Source organism: Schistocerca nitens, chromosome 4 (genome assembly GCF_023898315.1).
Source record: "Schistocerca nitens isolate TAMUIC-IGC-003100 chromosome 4, iqSchNite1.1, whole genome shotgun sequence".
Classification (NCBI taxonomy): domain Eukaryota; kingdom Metazoa; phylum Arthropoda; class Insecta; order Orthoptera; family Acrididae; genus Schistocerca; species Schistocerca nitens.
The window spans coordinates 82,192,676-82,207,682 of NC_064617.1; the positions used below are offsets into that span (position 1 = coordinate 82,192,676).

Below are 15,007 nucleotides of genomic sequence, written 5' to 3' on the forward strand. Positions count from 1 at the left end.
CCGATTTTCTGCTACAGTCCTGAGAAATAAAGCTGTTTATCTTCATGGGCCTCTACCACCACGGCACAGCGCGTCCCCAGGTGGCGGATAGGGGATACGGCCTTCAGATATGAAGGGTAGCTGCGAATACAAAAAGTAAGCAGTCGCAGACAGCCGGTGGGGAGTAGGTGATGGCGTGATGAACCATCCCTGTTTCTTCTTCTCTTACTATCAAATCTATTCATCAAGAATCAGCATCATTAATGGGCATGGGTCCCTTTGAAGTAAAATATTCCGGAGGTAAACTAGGTTCCCATTCGGATCTCCGGGCGGAACCTACTGCGAAGAGATTCAGGCCGAAAGGAACTTTCAAGTTGAGAACATGGAACGTTAAAAGTTTGAATAGACCAGGAACATTCCAGACATTATTAGACGAATTAGATAGATACGATGTAGACATTACAGCTATTCAAGAAACTCGGTGGCAGAGGGAGGGTAGCATAAAGGGTAACTATACATTTTTCTATGGAGGTGCAGAAGCTCACAGTTTCGGAACAGGTTTCGCAGTACAGAGAAAAGTGCTTCACGCAATCAGAGATATAAGGTTCATTAGTGACCGACTATCAGTTATAGTGTTGTCCGGCAGGTGGAATAGACTAGTAGTAATTAATGTACACGCACCAACTGAGGACACTGAAGAGGTTGTTAAAGATGGCTTTTATGAAGAACTAGATCAACTGTGGGATGAGTTCTCCTCGTATGATACAAAATTAATCATAGGTGATTTTAATGCGAAGATAGGGACGGAGGAAGCATTCCAGCCTACAGTTGCGAAAGAAAGTTTGCATAACATTTCGAATGATAATGGCACAAGGGTGGTTAATTTTGCTGTTTCAAAAGACATGATTGTTGAGAGCACATATTTCAAAAGGAAGGACATTCATAAAGCAACTTGTGTCTCTCCGGATGGATACACCCGAAACCAAATTGATCATGTTCTTGTAGATCGGAGATGGCACACTACTATAGAAAATGTTAGGACTTTCAGGGCAGCAGACTGCGATTCTAATCATTTTCTTGTAGTTGCCAAAGTTCACCAGCGGCTATCTACAGCAACATCAAGGTGTCACAATGCAGAACTTGTTAGGTTGGACACTGACAAGCTAAATGATGAAAACTTTAGAAGAAGGTACATGATAGAAATTTCAAATTGGTTTGATGCTCTCAGGACAAACGAAGTTCAAGACCAGGATGTAAATAAACAGTGGATCACTGTGAGGAATAATATCAAAGAGGCAGCGAAAGTCACAATAGGTACAATTAAGAAGAACAGGAGGAAACTGTGGTTTGATGAGGAATGCAAGAAACTGGCAGAGGAAAGGAGAAAAGCGCGATTAGATTGGGATAGAACAGGAGACAGAAAGCGAGAGGAGTTCGTGAACTTGAGAAGGGAAGTTGGTCGTAAGCTACGGGCAAAGAAGAGGGATTATTTGAACAATCAAAGTACAAAAATGGAAACAAACAGTAAAACAAGAAACATTAGGGAACTTTACCTAGACATAAATGGGTATAGGAAGGGCTTCAAGGTTAGGACAAATGCACTTTGAGGGGATGCTGGGGGAATACTGACAGACCCCAGTGCTATATTAAGTAAATGGAGGGCGTATTTTGAGCGTCTATTAAATGTACACCAGGAAGCAGGAAATGAGCAGGCATACGAAATACATACAGCAGAACCCCAGATACCTGAGCCAATGTTAAAGAAAGTAAGAGATGCAATCAACAAATTGAAAAACCATAAAGCACCAGGATCAGATTGCATAACTGCAGAATTAGTTAAAAATGGGGGACAGAAATTGGTGGAAGTAGTTCACAAAGTGATAACTAAAGTATGGAACTCAGAGATGATACCTGAAGAGTGGCAGGAGTCGATTCTAATCCCAATTTTTAAGAAAGGTGACAAAATGGATTGTAGTAATTATAGAGGGATATCGCTATTACCAGTATGTTCCAAAATTTTCTCGAATATTCTGCTAAGCAGGCTTACGCCATATGCAGATGAAATTGTGGGGGATTACCAAGCCAGCTTTCGGAAGAACAGATCAACTATAGACCAAATATTCACCCTGCGTCAGATTTTGGAAAAGAAATGGGAATACAATAAACCAGTTCATAATCTTTCATAGATTTTACAAAAGCATATGATTCAGTATTGCAGTCAAAATTGTACAGAATTCTTTTGGAACTTGTAATACCAAAGAAGTATGTTAGACTTATAGAAGCGAGTTTGAAAAAAACAAAAGGTAGAGTACGCGTGGGGAAATTGGAGTCAGAAGAATTTGTAATAAAGAACGGACTTAAGCAGGGAGATGCCCTGTCTCCGCTACTTTTTAATTTAGTCCTAGAATATATTGTACGAATGGCAGCAGATAATTCAGAGGGTGTGGAGTTAAATGGAAATATTAAGATGTCAGGGTATGCAGATGATCTAAATATCATTAGCGATAGGAAAGAATCGGTAACAGCAACTGCGAATGCGTTAATCAAGGCTAGTGAAGATGTAGGTCTAAGGATAAGTGAAAACAAAACTAAATACCTGGTTACTACTAGAATGCCAACAGCAGTAGATCAGGAAATGTTAAGAGTTGGAGACACACAGTTTGAAAAAGTGAACACATTTAAGTATCTAGGCATGGACATCACTTCGAGAAATGAGATTGAATCCGAACTGAAGAAGAGATTACGGGCAGGAAATGCGTGCTACTTCTCACTGAATAGATTACTTTCATCATGGATATTGTCTAGGAATTTAAAGATTAGATCATACAAAACTATTATTCTACCAGTTATGCTGTATGGGTGTGGGACTTGGTCTCTCACTGTGTAAAATGAAAAGCCGTTTCGAGTATTTGAAAACAAAATTTTGAGGAAAATTTTCGGAGCAAAAAGGGATGACATTAGCGGAGAGCGGCGAAAACTGCATAACAAAGAGGTTCACCTACTCTATTCAAGCCCTGGCATAATCAGTATTATTAAATCACGTAGGCTGCGATGGGCGGGTCACGTAGCTCGAATAGATGAGGGCAGGGCAGCGTGCAGAGTATTGGTAGGGCACCTAGAAGGAAAACGTCCTGTGGGGAGACCGAGGCGTAGATGGGAGGACAATGTGAAGGCTGATTTGAGGAGCCTAGATATTGAAGGTGAATGGAAGGAAATAGCCCAAGAAAGGGACAGATGGCGAAAATACGTTGCTGCAGTAATGGACTCTCGAGTCCGGTACGACCAGTAAGTAAGTAAGTGAGTAAGTAAGTAAGTATCTTCCATAATAGCATGTTAAATATTGTCTCGTGAGCAACATATTCATTTTCTTATTCGTGTGTCCCTTAAAATACGAGGAAAATGGTATATGCATTTTTGGCAAACGTTGTCGGAAATATGACCTATTACATTAAAAGTTAGGCGCAATATGACCTAATACTAAAATTTGTTGAAATATGAATTTATATGCACAATCAAAACACATTTTTCAACACTAAAATGCCTAGATTTGTGTATAAATTGTTCTAAAATTCACCCTATAGTTCAGAAAAAAACATGACTTGTCATTAAAATCCGGGCCCTACTCATTACACACTGGAAAGTTGCAACAACTTAATCTAGCAGTATGTCTGCAGAATGCTTTCAACCTGAATGATCACATAAAACTAGTTGCAGGGTAGGCAGTTGCTAGGCTGAATTACAGGAAGAATCCTACAGAAACTTAATACATACAAGAAATAGGTGGCTAAAAGACAACCTCATACATTTAATTCAAAAGTACGAGGTGCATTCAAGTTCTAAGGCCTCCGATTTTTTTTCCTAATTAACTACTCACCCGAAATTGATGAAACTGGCGTTACTTCTCGGCGTAATGGCTCTGCAGACGTACACATTTTTCACAACGCTGACGCCATGATTCCATGGCAGCGGCGAAGGCTTCTTTAGGAGTCTGTTTTGACCACTGGAAAATCGCTGAGGCAATAGCAGCACGGCTGGTGAATGTGCGGCCACGGAGAGTGTCTTTCATTGTTGGAAAAAGCCAAAAGTCACTAGGGGCCAGGTCAAGTGAGTAGGGAGCATGAGGAATCACTTCAAAGTTGTTATCATGAAGAAACTGTTGCGTAACGTTAGCTCGATGTGCGGGTGCATTGTCTTGGTGAAAACAGGCACACGCGCAGCCCTTGCCGGACGTTTTTGTTGCAGTGCAGGAAGGAATTTGTTCTTCAAAATATTTTCGTAGGATGCACCTGTTACCATAGTGCCCTTTGGAATGTAATGGGTAAGGATTACGCCCTCGCTGTCCCAGAACATGGACACCATCATTTTTTCAGCACTGGCGGTTACCAGAAATTTTTTTGGTGGCGGTGAATCTGTGTGCTTCCATTGAGCTGACTGGCGCTTTGTTTCTGGATTGGAAAATGGCATCCACGTCTCATCCATTGTCACAACCGACGAAAAGAAAGTCCCATTCATGCTGTCGTTGCGCGTCAACATTGCTTGGCGACATGCCACACGGGCAGCCATGTGGTCGTCCGTCAGCATTCGTGGCACCCACCTGGATGACACTTTTCGCATTTTCAGGTCGTCATGCAGGATTGTGTGCACAAAACCCACAGAAATGCCAACTCTGGAGGCGATCTGTTCAACAGTCATTCGGCGATCCCCCAAAACAATTCTCTCCACTTTCTCGATCATGTCGTCAGACCGGCTTGTGCGAGCCTGAGGTTGTTTCGGTTTGTTGTCACACGATGTTCTGCCTTCATTAAACTGTCGCACCCACGAACGCACTTTCGACACATCCATAACTCCATGTCTCCTTCAACTGTCGATGAATTTCAAATGGTTTCACACCACACAAATTCAGAAAACGAATGATTGCACGCTGTTCAAGTAAGGAAAACGTCGCCATTTTAAGTATTTAAAACAGTTCTCATTCTTGCCGCTGGCGGTAAAATTCCATCTGCTGTACGGTGTTGCCATCTCTGGGACGTATTGACAATGAACGCGGCCTCATTTTAAAACAATGCGCATGTTTTTATCTCTTTCCAGTCCGGAGAAAAAAAATCGGAGGCCTTAGAACTTTAATGCACCTCGTACTACTCATCAGTTTGGGACCTTAAGAGATATCTGCAGAATTAATAGAAGACCCAGAAGTAACCCAACTGGAGAAATTTCAGCTTATATGCAGGCAGATCAACAGTCACATGGATCATTTGTGGATGGACTGACAATGGTACACTATAGCATTAGGGAAGCTTCCAATTCCACCCGTCTGCTTTGAGCTACTATGTCATCAACATGGCGGAAACACCTACTTCCAGCACATACAAAACGCAATGATGCCGTTACTACATACTCATGTCAAAAAACACAAACAAAAATAAAAACAACACAAAAACCTCTCACTCCACGAATAAAATGAAACCAATGGAACAACTGCAGGAAATAGGAAGTTTAGGGTGGTGACAAGCTAAATATGAAACACTGCACCAACCAAACAAAATCTCAACTTACAACATGACACTACAGCCACAAAACCAACATATTATATGTTTCACTTGACCTATATAGCTCAAACGAAGGCCATGATGCCAAAAAACCAACAATTACAACGCCGAAAAATGGAATCTGGCATTTCTGTTGACCTATATAGCTCAAATGCAGCTTACAATACCTAGTGGCAATCTACTAATTTAAAAAAATAATATTAATAAAAGAAACCACAAACTTCACACACCTACGTAACTCACAAAATGCCACCCAAAACCAAAACCTGAACAACTCAAAAGCCTCAAAATCCCCATACTCCCTAGACCAATTAAAACAGCCAAAATACCAGAAAAAATTACACACACACACACACACACACACACACACACACACACAGAGAGAGAGAGAGAGAGAGAGAGAGAGAGAGAGAGAGAGAGAAAATGACGACCACAAAAGTAAATCAGACCTAACGAAAACATCAAATGCACAAACAGAAAAAATAGACATAATAATTCACTGAAAACAAAGTAAAAACTTCCAAATCCACGTTACAGCACTGATTACCCAGACTTAAGTAAACCCACTCAAATGAACCAAATACCACATGTTAAACTCAACAAGTCAACATCCGACACCAGATGGCGCCATCAAAAACAACACAATGTCTACAAACATGAACCAACTAAACACACCATTCCATATCACATCACACACCACAACACTACTATGTCACAAGTTAAAGCAGACAGGTAGAATCGGATGCTTCCCATGGCATCTGCCATCATGTAGTGTGAATTGTCTTGCACCCTACAGATATATTAACAGTAAACATGCACTAAAACGATAAATACTGTCAGTTCATATTTATTTCATACCGCTGCTCAACAGCAAAGGAAGCAGTGTGCTCAGACTTCACTAATCTTCACCAAAGTTGCTGGTTCTTTGGTCGATGCCTATTTGATAGAAGCAAAGAAAACCTTTAGGAGGATTTCTATTTCAAGCCTTCAGGAGGATTTCTGTCAGTGAATAGAGCCTACAGTGACGGTGATTACAATGAAATTATTGCTTCTGTTACCCACCTTGAACTATGCGCAACACATCTGACTCTCTATGGCCATACAGCAAAGTACAAAATATTAAGGTTACACTGTGTTAATCATAAGAATAAATCTGATGTAAACATTACACCATGTATTCTTCTGCTTTTGCTGAATCTCGTTGGATTTAGATTCACACAGAGCGGAAGCCGAGCTGTGTCCAGTACAGTCAAGTATGATCAAAAGGATACATTTTATGTTGTGTTACACGCACATAGACTGAGCGATAATGGGGGACAACAGATTTACTGGCACATCTAATTTTGACAGCACGGACCAGCTAGCTGGTCAAATTAACATGCATTGATGTGAGCGGTTGCAGTTCAGACATAAAAAGAGACAAGCAGAGAAACAATATAGCTTCAAACATCCTTTAATTTTTAAAGAAAATGAAATTATTTTCGGGAAGACACTAGCACTATCACATGCTTCTTAGGTGACCAGACGGAAAGCACAAAACACTCTTGTTCTCACCTAAAACAGTATTCTAACTACAAAGAAGAGTGATGGAAATTGCTAACTTAAATATAGGGTAATTTTTCTGAGCGAGCTATGTGTGACACAAAAGCATACTGCAGGGATTTCACTGCATTGTTAAATACTGACACCACTGAAGGGATTAATCACAGCCAGTCATCTGCTAACTCTTAGACCTTCCTTATCTGAACTCAAGAAATACATTTCAGTTCTGGAACTGCCATCTGCTACGTTGATAATGAGCTGATCAACAACAGAATCCATGAAGCCACCAAGGCATCGTATTTTCTCCTCTTCTTTTACGATATGCCATTCTAAATCCCATCAGCGTTCAGCAGTGACATGTGAAAAACCTGTGTGCGTTAGTTCCAGTCTGGCAACTTAACAGTCTTGTCATTTCTCAAGACAAACCTCGTAACTTGGCTCCAAATCAGTTCTGTTGGGTTCATATTGTAATTGTACAACGGGAAATGTAAAAATGCAGCATTTGTATGGGAGTGCCTGATGCTGTGAAAATGATTGTTTTCATGTTTCTATGACACTTATCATTCCGGCTCATGTGGGACTACATCTATGATATAAAACAAAGGACATAGCCAAAATAATGAGTATTTTGTTTTTCAACTTTGATTTAAAAAAATTAAACTGCTACATTTTCTTAATTTGAGCAACGTTTATAAATAATTTTTCATAAAATATCGATAATTAAGAATTTACATTTGAAACGGAAACAGCAATTCTGCATGCATTATAAACATGAAGATGTCTATTATTCACAAAAAAATGTACATGAATTTTACAAGTAGATGTAGGTATTTCAAATGGGGGAAATACGGAAGCGTCCGATCCCGGCCGTCTGGTTTGACCCATGACGTCACAAATATGGCGGAAGCAAAAACAAATACACACACTTTCCACAAGAAGCCTAATGACACTAACGGGACAAGCGCGGAAAATGGGGTGTTTTGGGTGGGAGGCATTTAACTAAATATAAACAAATTTAGACGCCTTGCGTAGCTACAACGTGTAAGTGAAGACAGCCACGCATGAATACCCACCCACCTCCCCAGGGGTCGTAACCCCTGCAACCCATAGAAGATAAAGATGCTTCAGTAGCTGATTAGTGTTTTTTGTCTTTTTTTAAAAAAAAATCTCACGGGTTAGAACGAACTGATCAGAAAGATAAATATAATAAACTAAAACAGAAATTGGAGGAAACAGATAATTAAAATAAGTAATAAGGGTTTTTAAATTTAAAAAAAAATCTCACGAGATAGAACGAACAGATTAGAAAAGTAAATAAAGTAAGATAAAACAGAACTGGAGACAGCCACACTCAAACCAAACTCCGCGCCGTCATGTCGTCACACACGACAACACCCTTACGTCACGGGTCAAAGCCGACGCGGGGATCGGACGCTTCTGTCGACCCTTTCAAATGGGAGGGGGAGATTGACCAAGGCCTGGGCCAGATCTGAACCAGCGATCCATGAGGTGCACCATGTTATCAATCTAGTACGGTAGCAATTCCACTGTACATCTAATGTGTATTTGTATCTCAACAGTATCAAATACAGTCCATCAGAAACCTTCAAAGGCAATTTTTTCTGTAAATTTATATAAAAAACGTTAAGAACAATCTATTCTCGTCACTCTTCAATCGTGTTCCACAAGCATGCTTCACTATGAAGCAGGAAGCAGCCTCAGCCATTTTTATACTGCGTATTAGCAGCCTGACAATCAGAGCACAACAGTACAGGGACTGTGACTGTACATGACTTTTTAAATAAAAACTACACAGTTAAAGCATGAATAAGAAAAAACGTTGACGGCTGTTAATACATTAGAACATCTTAAAAGTTCCATTTAATGTAACTTAGTAATTAGGTATCTAATACATAGGTAGGACCTACTTCCAAAAGTGTAACACCGTCAGAGCACATGTGCTAAAGCTTTTGACTAATTATGGTGTTTGTGTTTATTTATTTCAGGTTTATTATTATAATGAACAGATTACAGTGTCAAGGCATCACTTATGACCATGTCAAGAAGAATTCAAATAGGCTATGTGTTTAGTGTAGGGAAAAAGTATACAAATTACTTCAGAAAATCTTATCTATTGCTCCAAGGTCTGCACATTACAACTGTGGAGGAACAAGTTTTCTACAGATACAAAAATTATTGAGAAAGAAATGACATTTCCCTAGTTTTGGCCACGTTATTCATTTCCCCACTTTTAGCCATTACATATTACAACAAAACTGAAGTTTTAAACACATGTAGAATCCATTTTCTAGAAAGTAACTTGCTCCTTATACCAGCATATAAGACAACACACATATGTACATAAAGTAGGTAAAAGTTACAGCAATTGACTGGAACGGTAAAACAATTAGTTGTTAAATATTGGCTTAGGAACTACTTAAATCACCATCCAGACAAGCACTTTTCCTATGCATGTCAATGGACCCATGAAAATTTGTTTTTGTGACCATTCTTCTCACATTGAGGGCAAATCTTACAATTTCCCTAAAATATCTTTAGTCGTTATATTAAAACAGGCCTATTCAATTGAAATGTGTTTAAGACAAATTTTATGAGCATCAAAACTTTTATTAGAAAGTATTTTCATAAGAACAGCCACATACTATGTTGTCATCTAAACTACTGGTGCCGTCCATTCTTCCTCCTCTTAAGAAATTGTTGGCCTGTCACCTACCTGTTTTCTGTTTCACACTTTTATCCATGAGTGTCTACCAATGGCTTTCAACTAATTCCTTCATAACTTCTCTGCTCCTTTTTTAATGGTTTTTTTCCTGTTTTTCTTTCCTCCAACTCATGATATTTTACCCACTTATCATCAGTCACTCGGAGGACAGCATCAAAACGTTTTTCTACATACTAAAATTACTCTTAGCTCCTCATTTGAGCAATATGATCCACACTGACTGTTGAAATGATGACAGCAACAAAATAATGAGATTGTCCGAATTTTCATTTAGTGTTTTTCAATTTTCATTTTTCTTTGAATAAATACAGGTTAACAATAGTGTCTTTTAATAGGTTTTCAACTTTCATTTAAGCTCACTCCCCCACTTTTAAAAATATTATTTTGAAAGTTTTAATTCAAAGGCAATCAAAACATTTCAACAGTGTATATGTACATTGTGATAGAAAGTTTAAATTTACAAGTTATTGCCACTACCTAATTTATTCAGAAAATAAATAATTTACAGTAAGATGCAAAACCTTAAATTTGCTCTCCTGAGAAAGTTGAATTTTGGACCAGTTTAGGGGGTACATGCACTGATCACAAGAAAAGTACCTATTTTTGAAGGAAATGTGTGTTTCTGAAGATATAAGCATACAATGCAAAAAACTTTTGCTTATTGAGTTCGAAAGCCTACATGTAAGACAGTCGCAAAATTTTAGAAATGTCTAAATGACTGCCAGCAAAAAATTACATTTTCCTGATTTAACATTTCTTTCTACAGTCCCTGCCAATGGAGCAGCGCCAAATTTCGCCATCTTTCCCTGTAGTTTTCGTCAGCTTCATCTCGTTGTACCCAACACAATTCCCATTTTCACACACCATATCATTCTTCAAATTGTTTAGCGCTTTGGGTGTTCTCCGTAACATGGTATAAATCTTCCATTACAAAGTCACTCTGGAAAATTTCTCGCCATTTTGGAACACACAGTAATATAGTAATATGCGATACTTAAAAAATAGACAGCCTTAACAGGAAAATTTAGGTCGTTGGGCGCACTGATCAAGATACATAACTGTGAGCAACAGGGACATGTACCATATGCAACATTATGCAAAGCCAACAATAGCTATCATGGTTAGATGTACGAAACTGTAAGCATTACCTATGGGTAAGGAACTCTGTGAAGAAATATATTAAAGTGTCTGCAGCATACTGTCATAGCAACATGAATAAATCTGTCCTTTCAATAAGTTTCAGCACAGAGATTTTCCTTAATAACTGGAAACCCCGCATTCCAACAGTCTATAATCCCCCAAAGATTCTTATGGAGATAAACTAGAAATTTTAATAGTATGTGTTTCTTGGAATATTGTAGTTTGTTTACATTTAAAACTTTATTCCCCTATAAATAGTTTTCGGCACATTTTTAACTTTGCTGGGAGAATACTGAAATCCTTATTCTTTGGCTGTCTCAATATCCCTATAAATAATGGCCAAACATCTTGAGTTAAAAAATGCTACATTTTCATATTTTCTACTGCATATTTCACTACGTTAAAAGCACAGATATGGTAAAAATTATGTATCGGACACCCCTTGAATTTTTCAGTACTGCGCAGACCTAAACATTACGCTTCACTACCGGTCAACCCAACCAAACTTATCTTCCAACCTAACATAGACGTTCGGCTGCACTACAGATCAGTCTGTCACACAACTAAGACTTCTGGGCAAGAGGGGTCCAATGCATAACTTTAGCTGATAAAATAATGTGAGTTGCCACAGCTATAGGCTACTATCAATTAGGTCCATGATGTTAATAATACACTATCATAAGGGTAGGATGGGTTGATATTCAAAACACTTAAAAATTCACTAACTACACCAAAATAATTGTAATTGTATTAATGGCAAAAACTGGAGCCTTGACCCCATTCTGTGGAAGATAAAATTTGCTGTCAAATTGCTATAGTGGCAGTGAATAGTTGCTACCACTTTGTGACATGACACAGCCCACTAACCCTGTCCATGACTGTAGCTCTGCTAACTGCAGTTCCATCATTCGCACAATGTAGGCATCACAGCTACAACTGCTGGCCTACTATAATACAGTCTTTCAAATATACAATCTTTCTAGAAAAGTACCAAAAAACGTAGCTACCAACACATGCGTAATTAATGTGCAATACTATCCATTGTAAAACTACAGGAATATGATTTCAGCTAAAAAGGTTGTAGAGCCGCAAAACGTGCTTCCAAGAGCATAACAGCACGGCGTAGGTGTGCCACGGCTTCTGACCAATCATCGCGTTTGTGTTAGTTTACATCCGACTTATTCTCACGATCAGAAAACCACAGCTACCAGATCTACGGTTCTCAATAATTGTGTGGCCTATTTCTTAAGCACTATGATTTTAAGCATAAATTTTATAACAGTAAACGAAATAGTCAAGACTTACCAAGAATTGGTCCGTACTTCCCAAACCTTTCTTCTATATCTTGCTTTGAGACATCAGTTGGCGGTATATTTCCAATAAATATTCTAGAGTTGACGGTTGTCGGATCAATCATCATATTGTGAACATCACCTTTCATCACCTGTTCTCTGTAGCTCATTGTTACTGCCGAAATGCTGAAACGCCAAGAAGACTTATCTACACGCTTGTAAACACACGTAGCTTTTCCTTGTTTATTCGAGTTATTTCCGAAAGCAAAGACACCCGGTAACTACAAAAACTTAAAATGGCTTCTAAGCGGTGAATGCAATCGATTATCAAATACCCTTAAATTACTACCTTCCTTATTTGAAAACGACAGTAGACACTCACTCAGCTTTCCCGAAGGTTGCACAACTTTTTATTTCGACTGCTTTCACACCCCACAACAACAAATACCTTTTACAGGCCTCTAATTTGGACCTACAAACAACGCTTTACGGAACAGCATTCCAGAGATTATATGACATATCTGCGCGCTGAAACAGAAGTTCCACTGTGCACAAGGGCTAGTTATTACTCACAAACTTCACATCTTTACAAATAAACGTCTTTGGAATAATTAATGCGAAGGATATAGTACTGGAGCGCGATTTATGTTCATGTGTTTGTTGAATCAGAAACAAAGTAAAATTATCAATTATTCAATAGATTTATTGACATAGGTCCTAAGAAATACTAGGATTTTGTAGCGGCACTGGTGCACACTACATATGCCGGAATTTCCACTCATCAGGATGGGTACTGGCTAACGTCGACGTATATCTTCGTAAACGCTAATACCTATACAGCATAAAACATGTTGAACAATTATTTCCTCATTTTTCATTTTGGACGAACGACCAGACTTCGATCAGACACTCAAGAATCATTCTGGTTTTTTCCAAACATGGTATATGGATTTCAAGGTAGTGGCACTGCGGCACTTGCTGGTTAGGTCAGTGATCTCTATAGTCTGTAGATAGAAATCACTGCTCCAGCTGTGAAAGTTGTTACCGTCTGATATTTGGAACGACACTAGCGCCCCTAGCGACTGAAACCAATCCTCAAGATTAATGTTTCTACTTAATTAATAAAACAGTTATTATATTTATCGTTCCGTGTATTAGCAAATTACCAAGAGACATGACTTATTGGGTAATAAACATAAAAACAGCTGAATCTTACTCATGCTCGAAGAAATACTTTGGATTATGTGTATAATTGCAGTTTACTCCGCTCAAAAGAGAATGTAAACAAATACCGTATATCATGTATGAGAAGTTATATGGAGTCTGCTGATTCGCTCATTCTTCCATTCCACTCGACTTACTAATCGGGAATATGTTTCTAAGTGTAATTGCTTTTGCTTCAAAATGGAATGTGTGGCGTTTGTGCTAAGATATAGCAACAATTTTGGAACTGATTTCCTTGGTGCTGGAAAACAGTTTTATTGTTTTGAGGTTTTATCATCACGTCTGTGTGGCTTTCCCAACTATAGTTGTGGTGACTTATTTGTCACGTTAATTAATCAAAATATTGCATTCCATACAAGTTTCCTATGTTCCTCATTCACTGATTTGGCTAGAAATGTAGAGAAGAACAGTTTACGTTTCTGGGTAGGTATGCGACTTCTTTCTGCAAAAGCCCTTCTGCTGTTTAGTAACTTTTTTTCGTAACGTGACATTCTTCAGTAAATATCTGTAGGTTACAAGAGCACTCCGTCATCAGGCCACAAGTGGCCCATCGGGACCATCCGACCACCGTGTCATCCTCAGGTGAGGATGCGGATAGGAGGGGCGTGTGGTCAGCACGCCGCTCTCCCGGTCGTTAAGATGGTTTTCTTTGACCGGAGCCGCTACTATTCGGTCGAGTAGCTCCTCAATTGGCATCACGAGCCTGAGTACACCCCGAAAAATGGCGGCCTGGATGGTCACCTTTCCAAGTGTCGGCCGCGCCTGACAGCGCTTAACTTCGGTGATCTCACGGGAACCGGTGTATCCACTGCGGCAAGGCCGTTGCCAGGTTAAAAGAGAACTGTGAATAAACTGCGCTGTAATGTACCGTTTCATACATGGAGGTAAAAAAAGGAGGGAGGTGTCATTACGCCACAAACTTGATACTGGCGTCCGCCATCTTAACTAGCCCAAAATTAGGTTCACCTAATTCACACCCCCTTAGTTCACCGCGATGACACTTCCCGATGACGTTACCCCCCGTAGCCTTGCCCAGTGTCGACCGTGTTGGGTACTTTGATTGTGTGGAGACGTACTTATTTCATCAAACATGCCAGCTTGCTTTGTTTACGAGTGTACTAACCGATCCGATCGTAATCTAAAGTTTAATGGGATCGCATTCATTCTTAAGTGCAGGAATTCAAGCAATATTTTCCTTTGTTGGTAGATTGATTTTAGGGGAGGGGACCAGATAGACAGGTCATCTGTCCCGTCGTATAAGGGAAGGATGGGGAAGGAAGTCGGTCCTTTCAAAGGATCCCTCCCGGTATTTGCCTGAAACGATTTGGGGAAAACCTAAATCTGGATGGCCGGACGTGGGTTTGAACCGTCGTCCTACCAAATGCGAGTCCAGTGTGCTAACCATTGTGCCACCTCGCTTGGTTTTTCTTTTGTATACCTGAATTATTGTTGCACTGTTTACTTTTATTGTAGTGGTTTTATTTCTGTCTCTTGACTTTAGATTAGCCTTACTTTACTCAGTGTTTATTCTTTCTCTTCTT

At 39.4% G+C, this 15,007-nt stretch overlaps 1 protein-coding gene across 3 annotated transcripts in view; it reads right to left on the reverse strand.

Annotated features, from left to right (window-relative positions):
- LOC126251504 (nuclear receptor coactivator 5) overlaps positions 1 to 12,761 on the reverse strand; it is a 138,649-nt gene extending 125,888 nt beyond the window's left edge. For 2 of the 3 annotated variants that reach the window (XM_049951979.1, XM_049951977.1), the window contains exons 1-2: positions 12,592 to 12,743; positions 12,256 to 12,428 (exon numbers count right to left, since the gene is read on the reverse strand). In XM_049951979.1, coding sequence (XP_049807936.1) covers positions 12,256 to 12,412 — 157 coding nt within the window. In that variant the 5' untranslated portion in view covers positions 12,413 to 12,428; positions 12,592 to 12,743. Of the gene's footprint in view, positions 1 to 12,255; positions 12,429 to 12,591 lie in introns of all 3 variants that reach the window. The other variant, XM_049951978.1, reaches the window with a different exon arrangement.
- Positions 12,762 to 15,007: the final 2,246 nt, after the last annotated feature.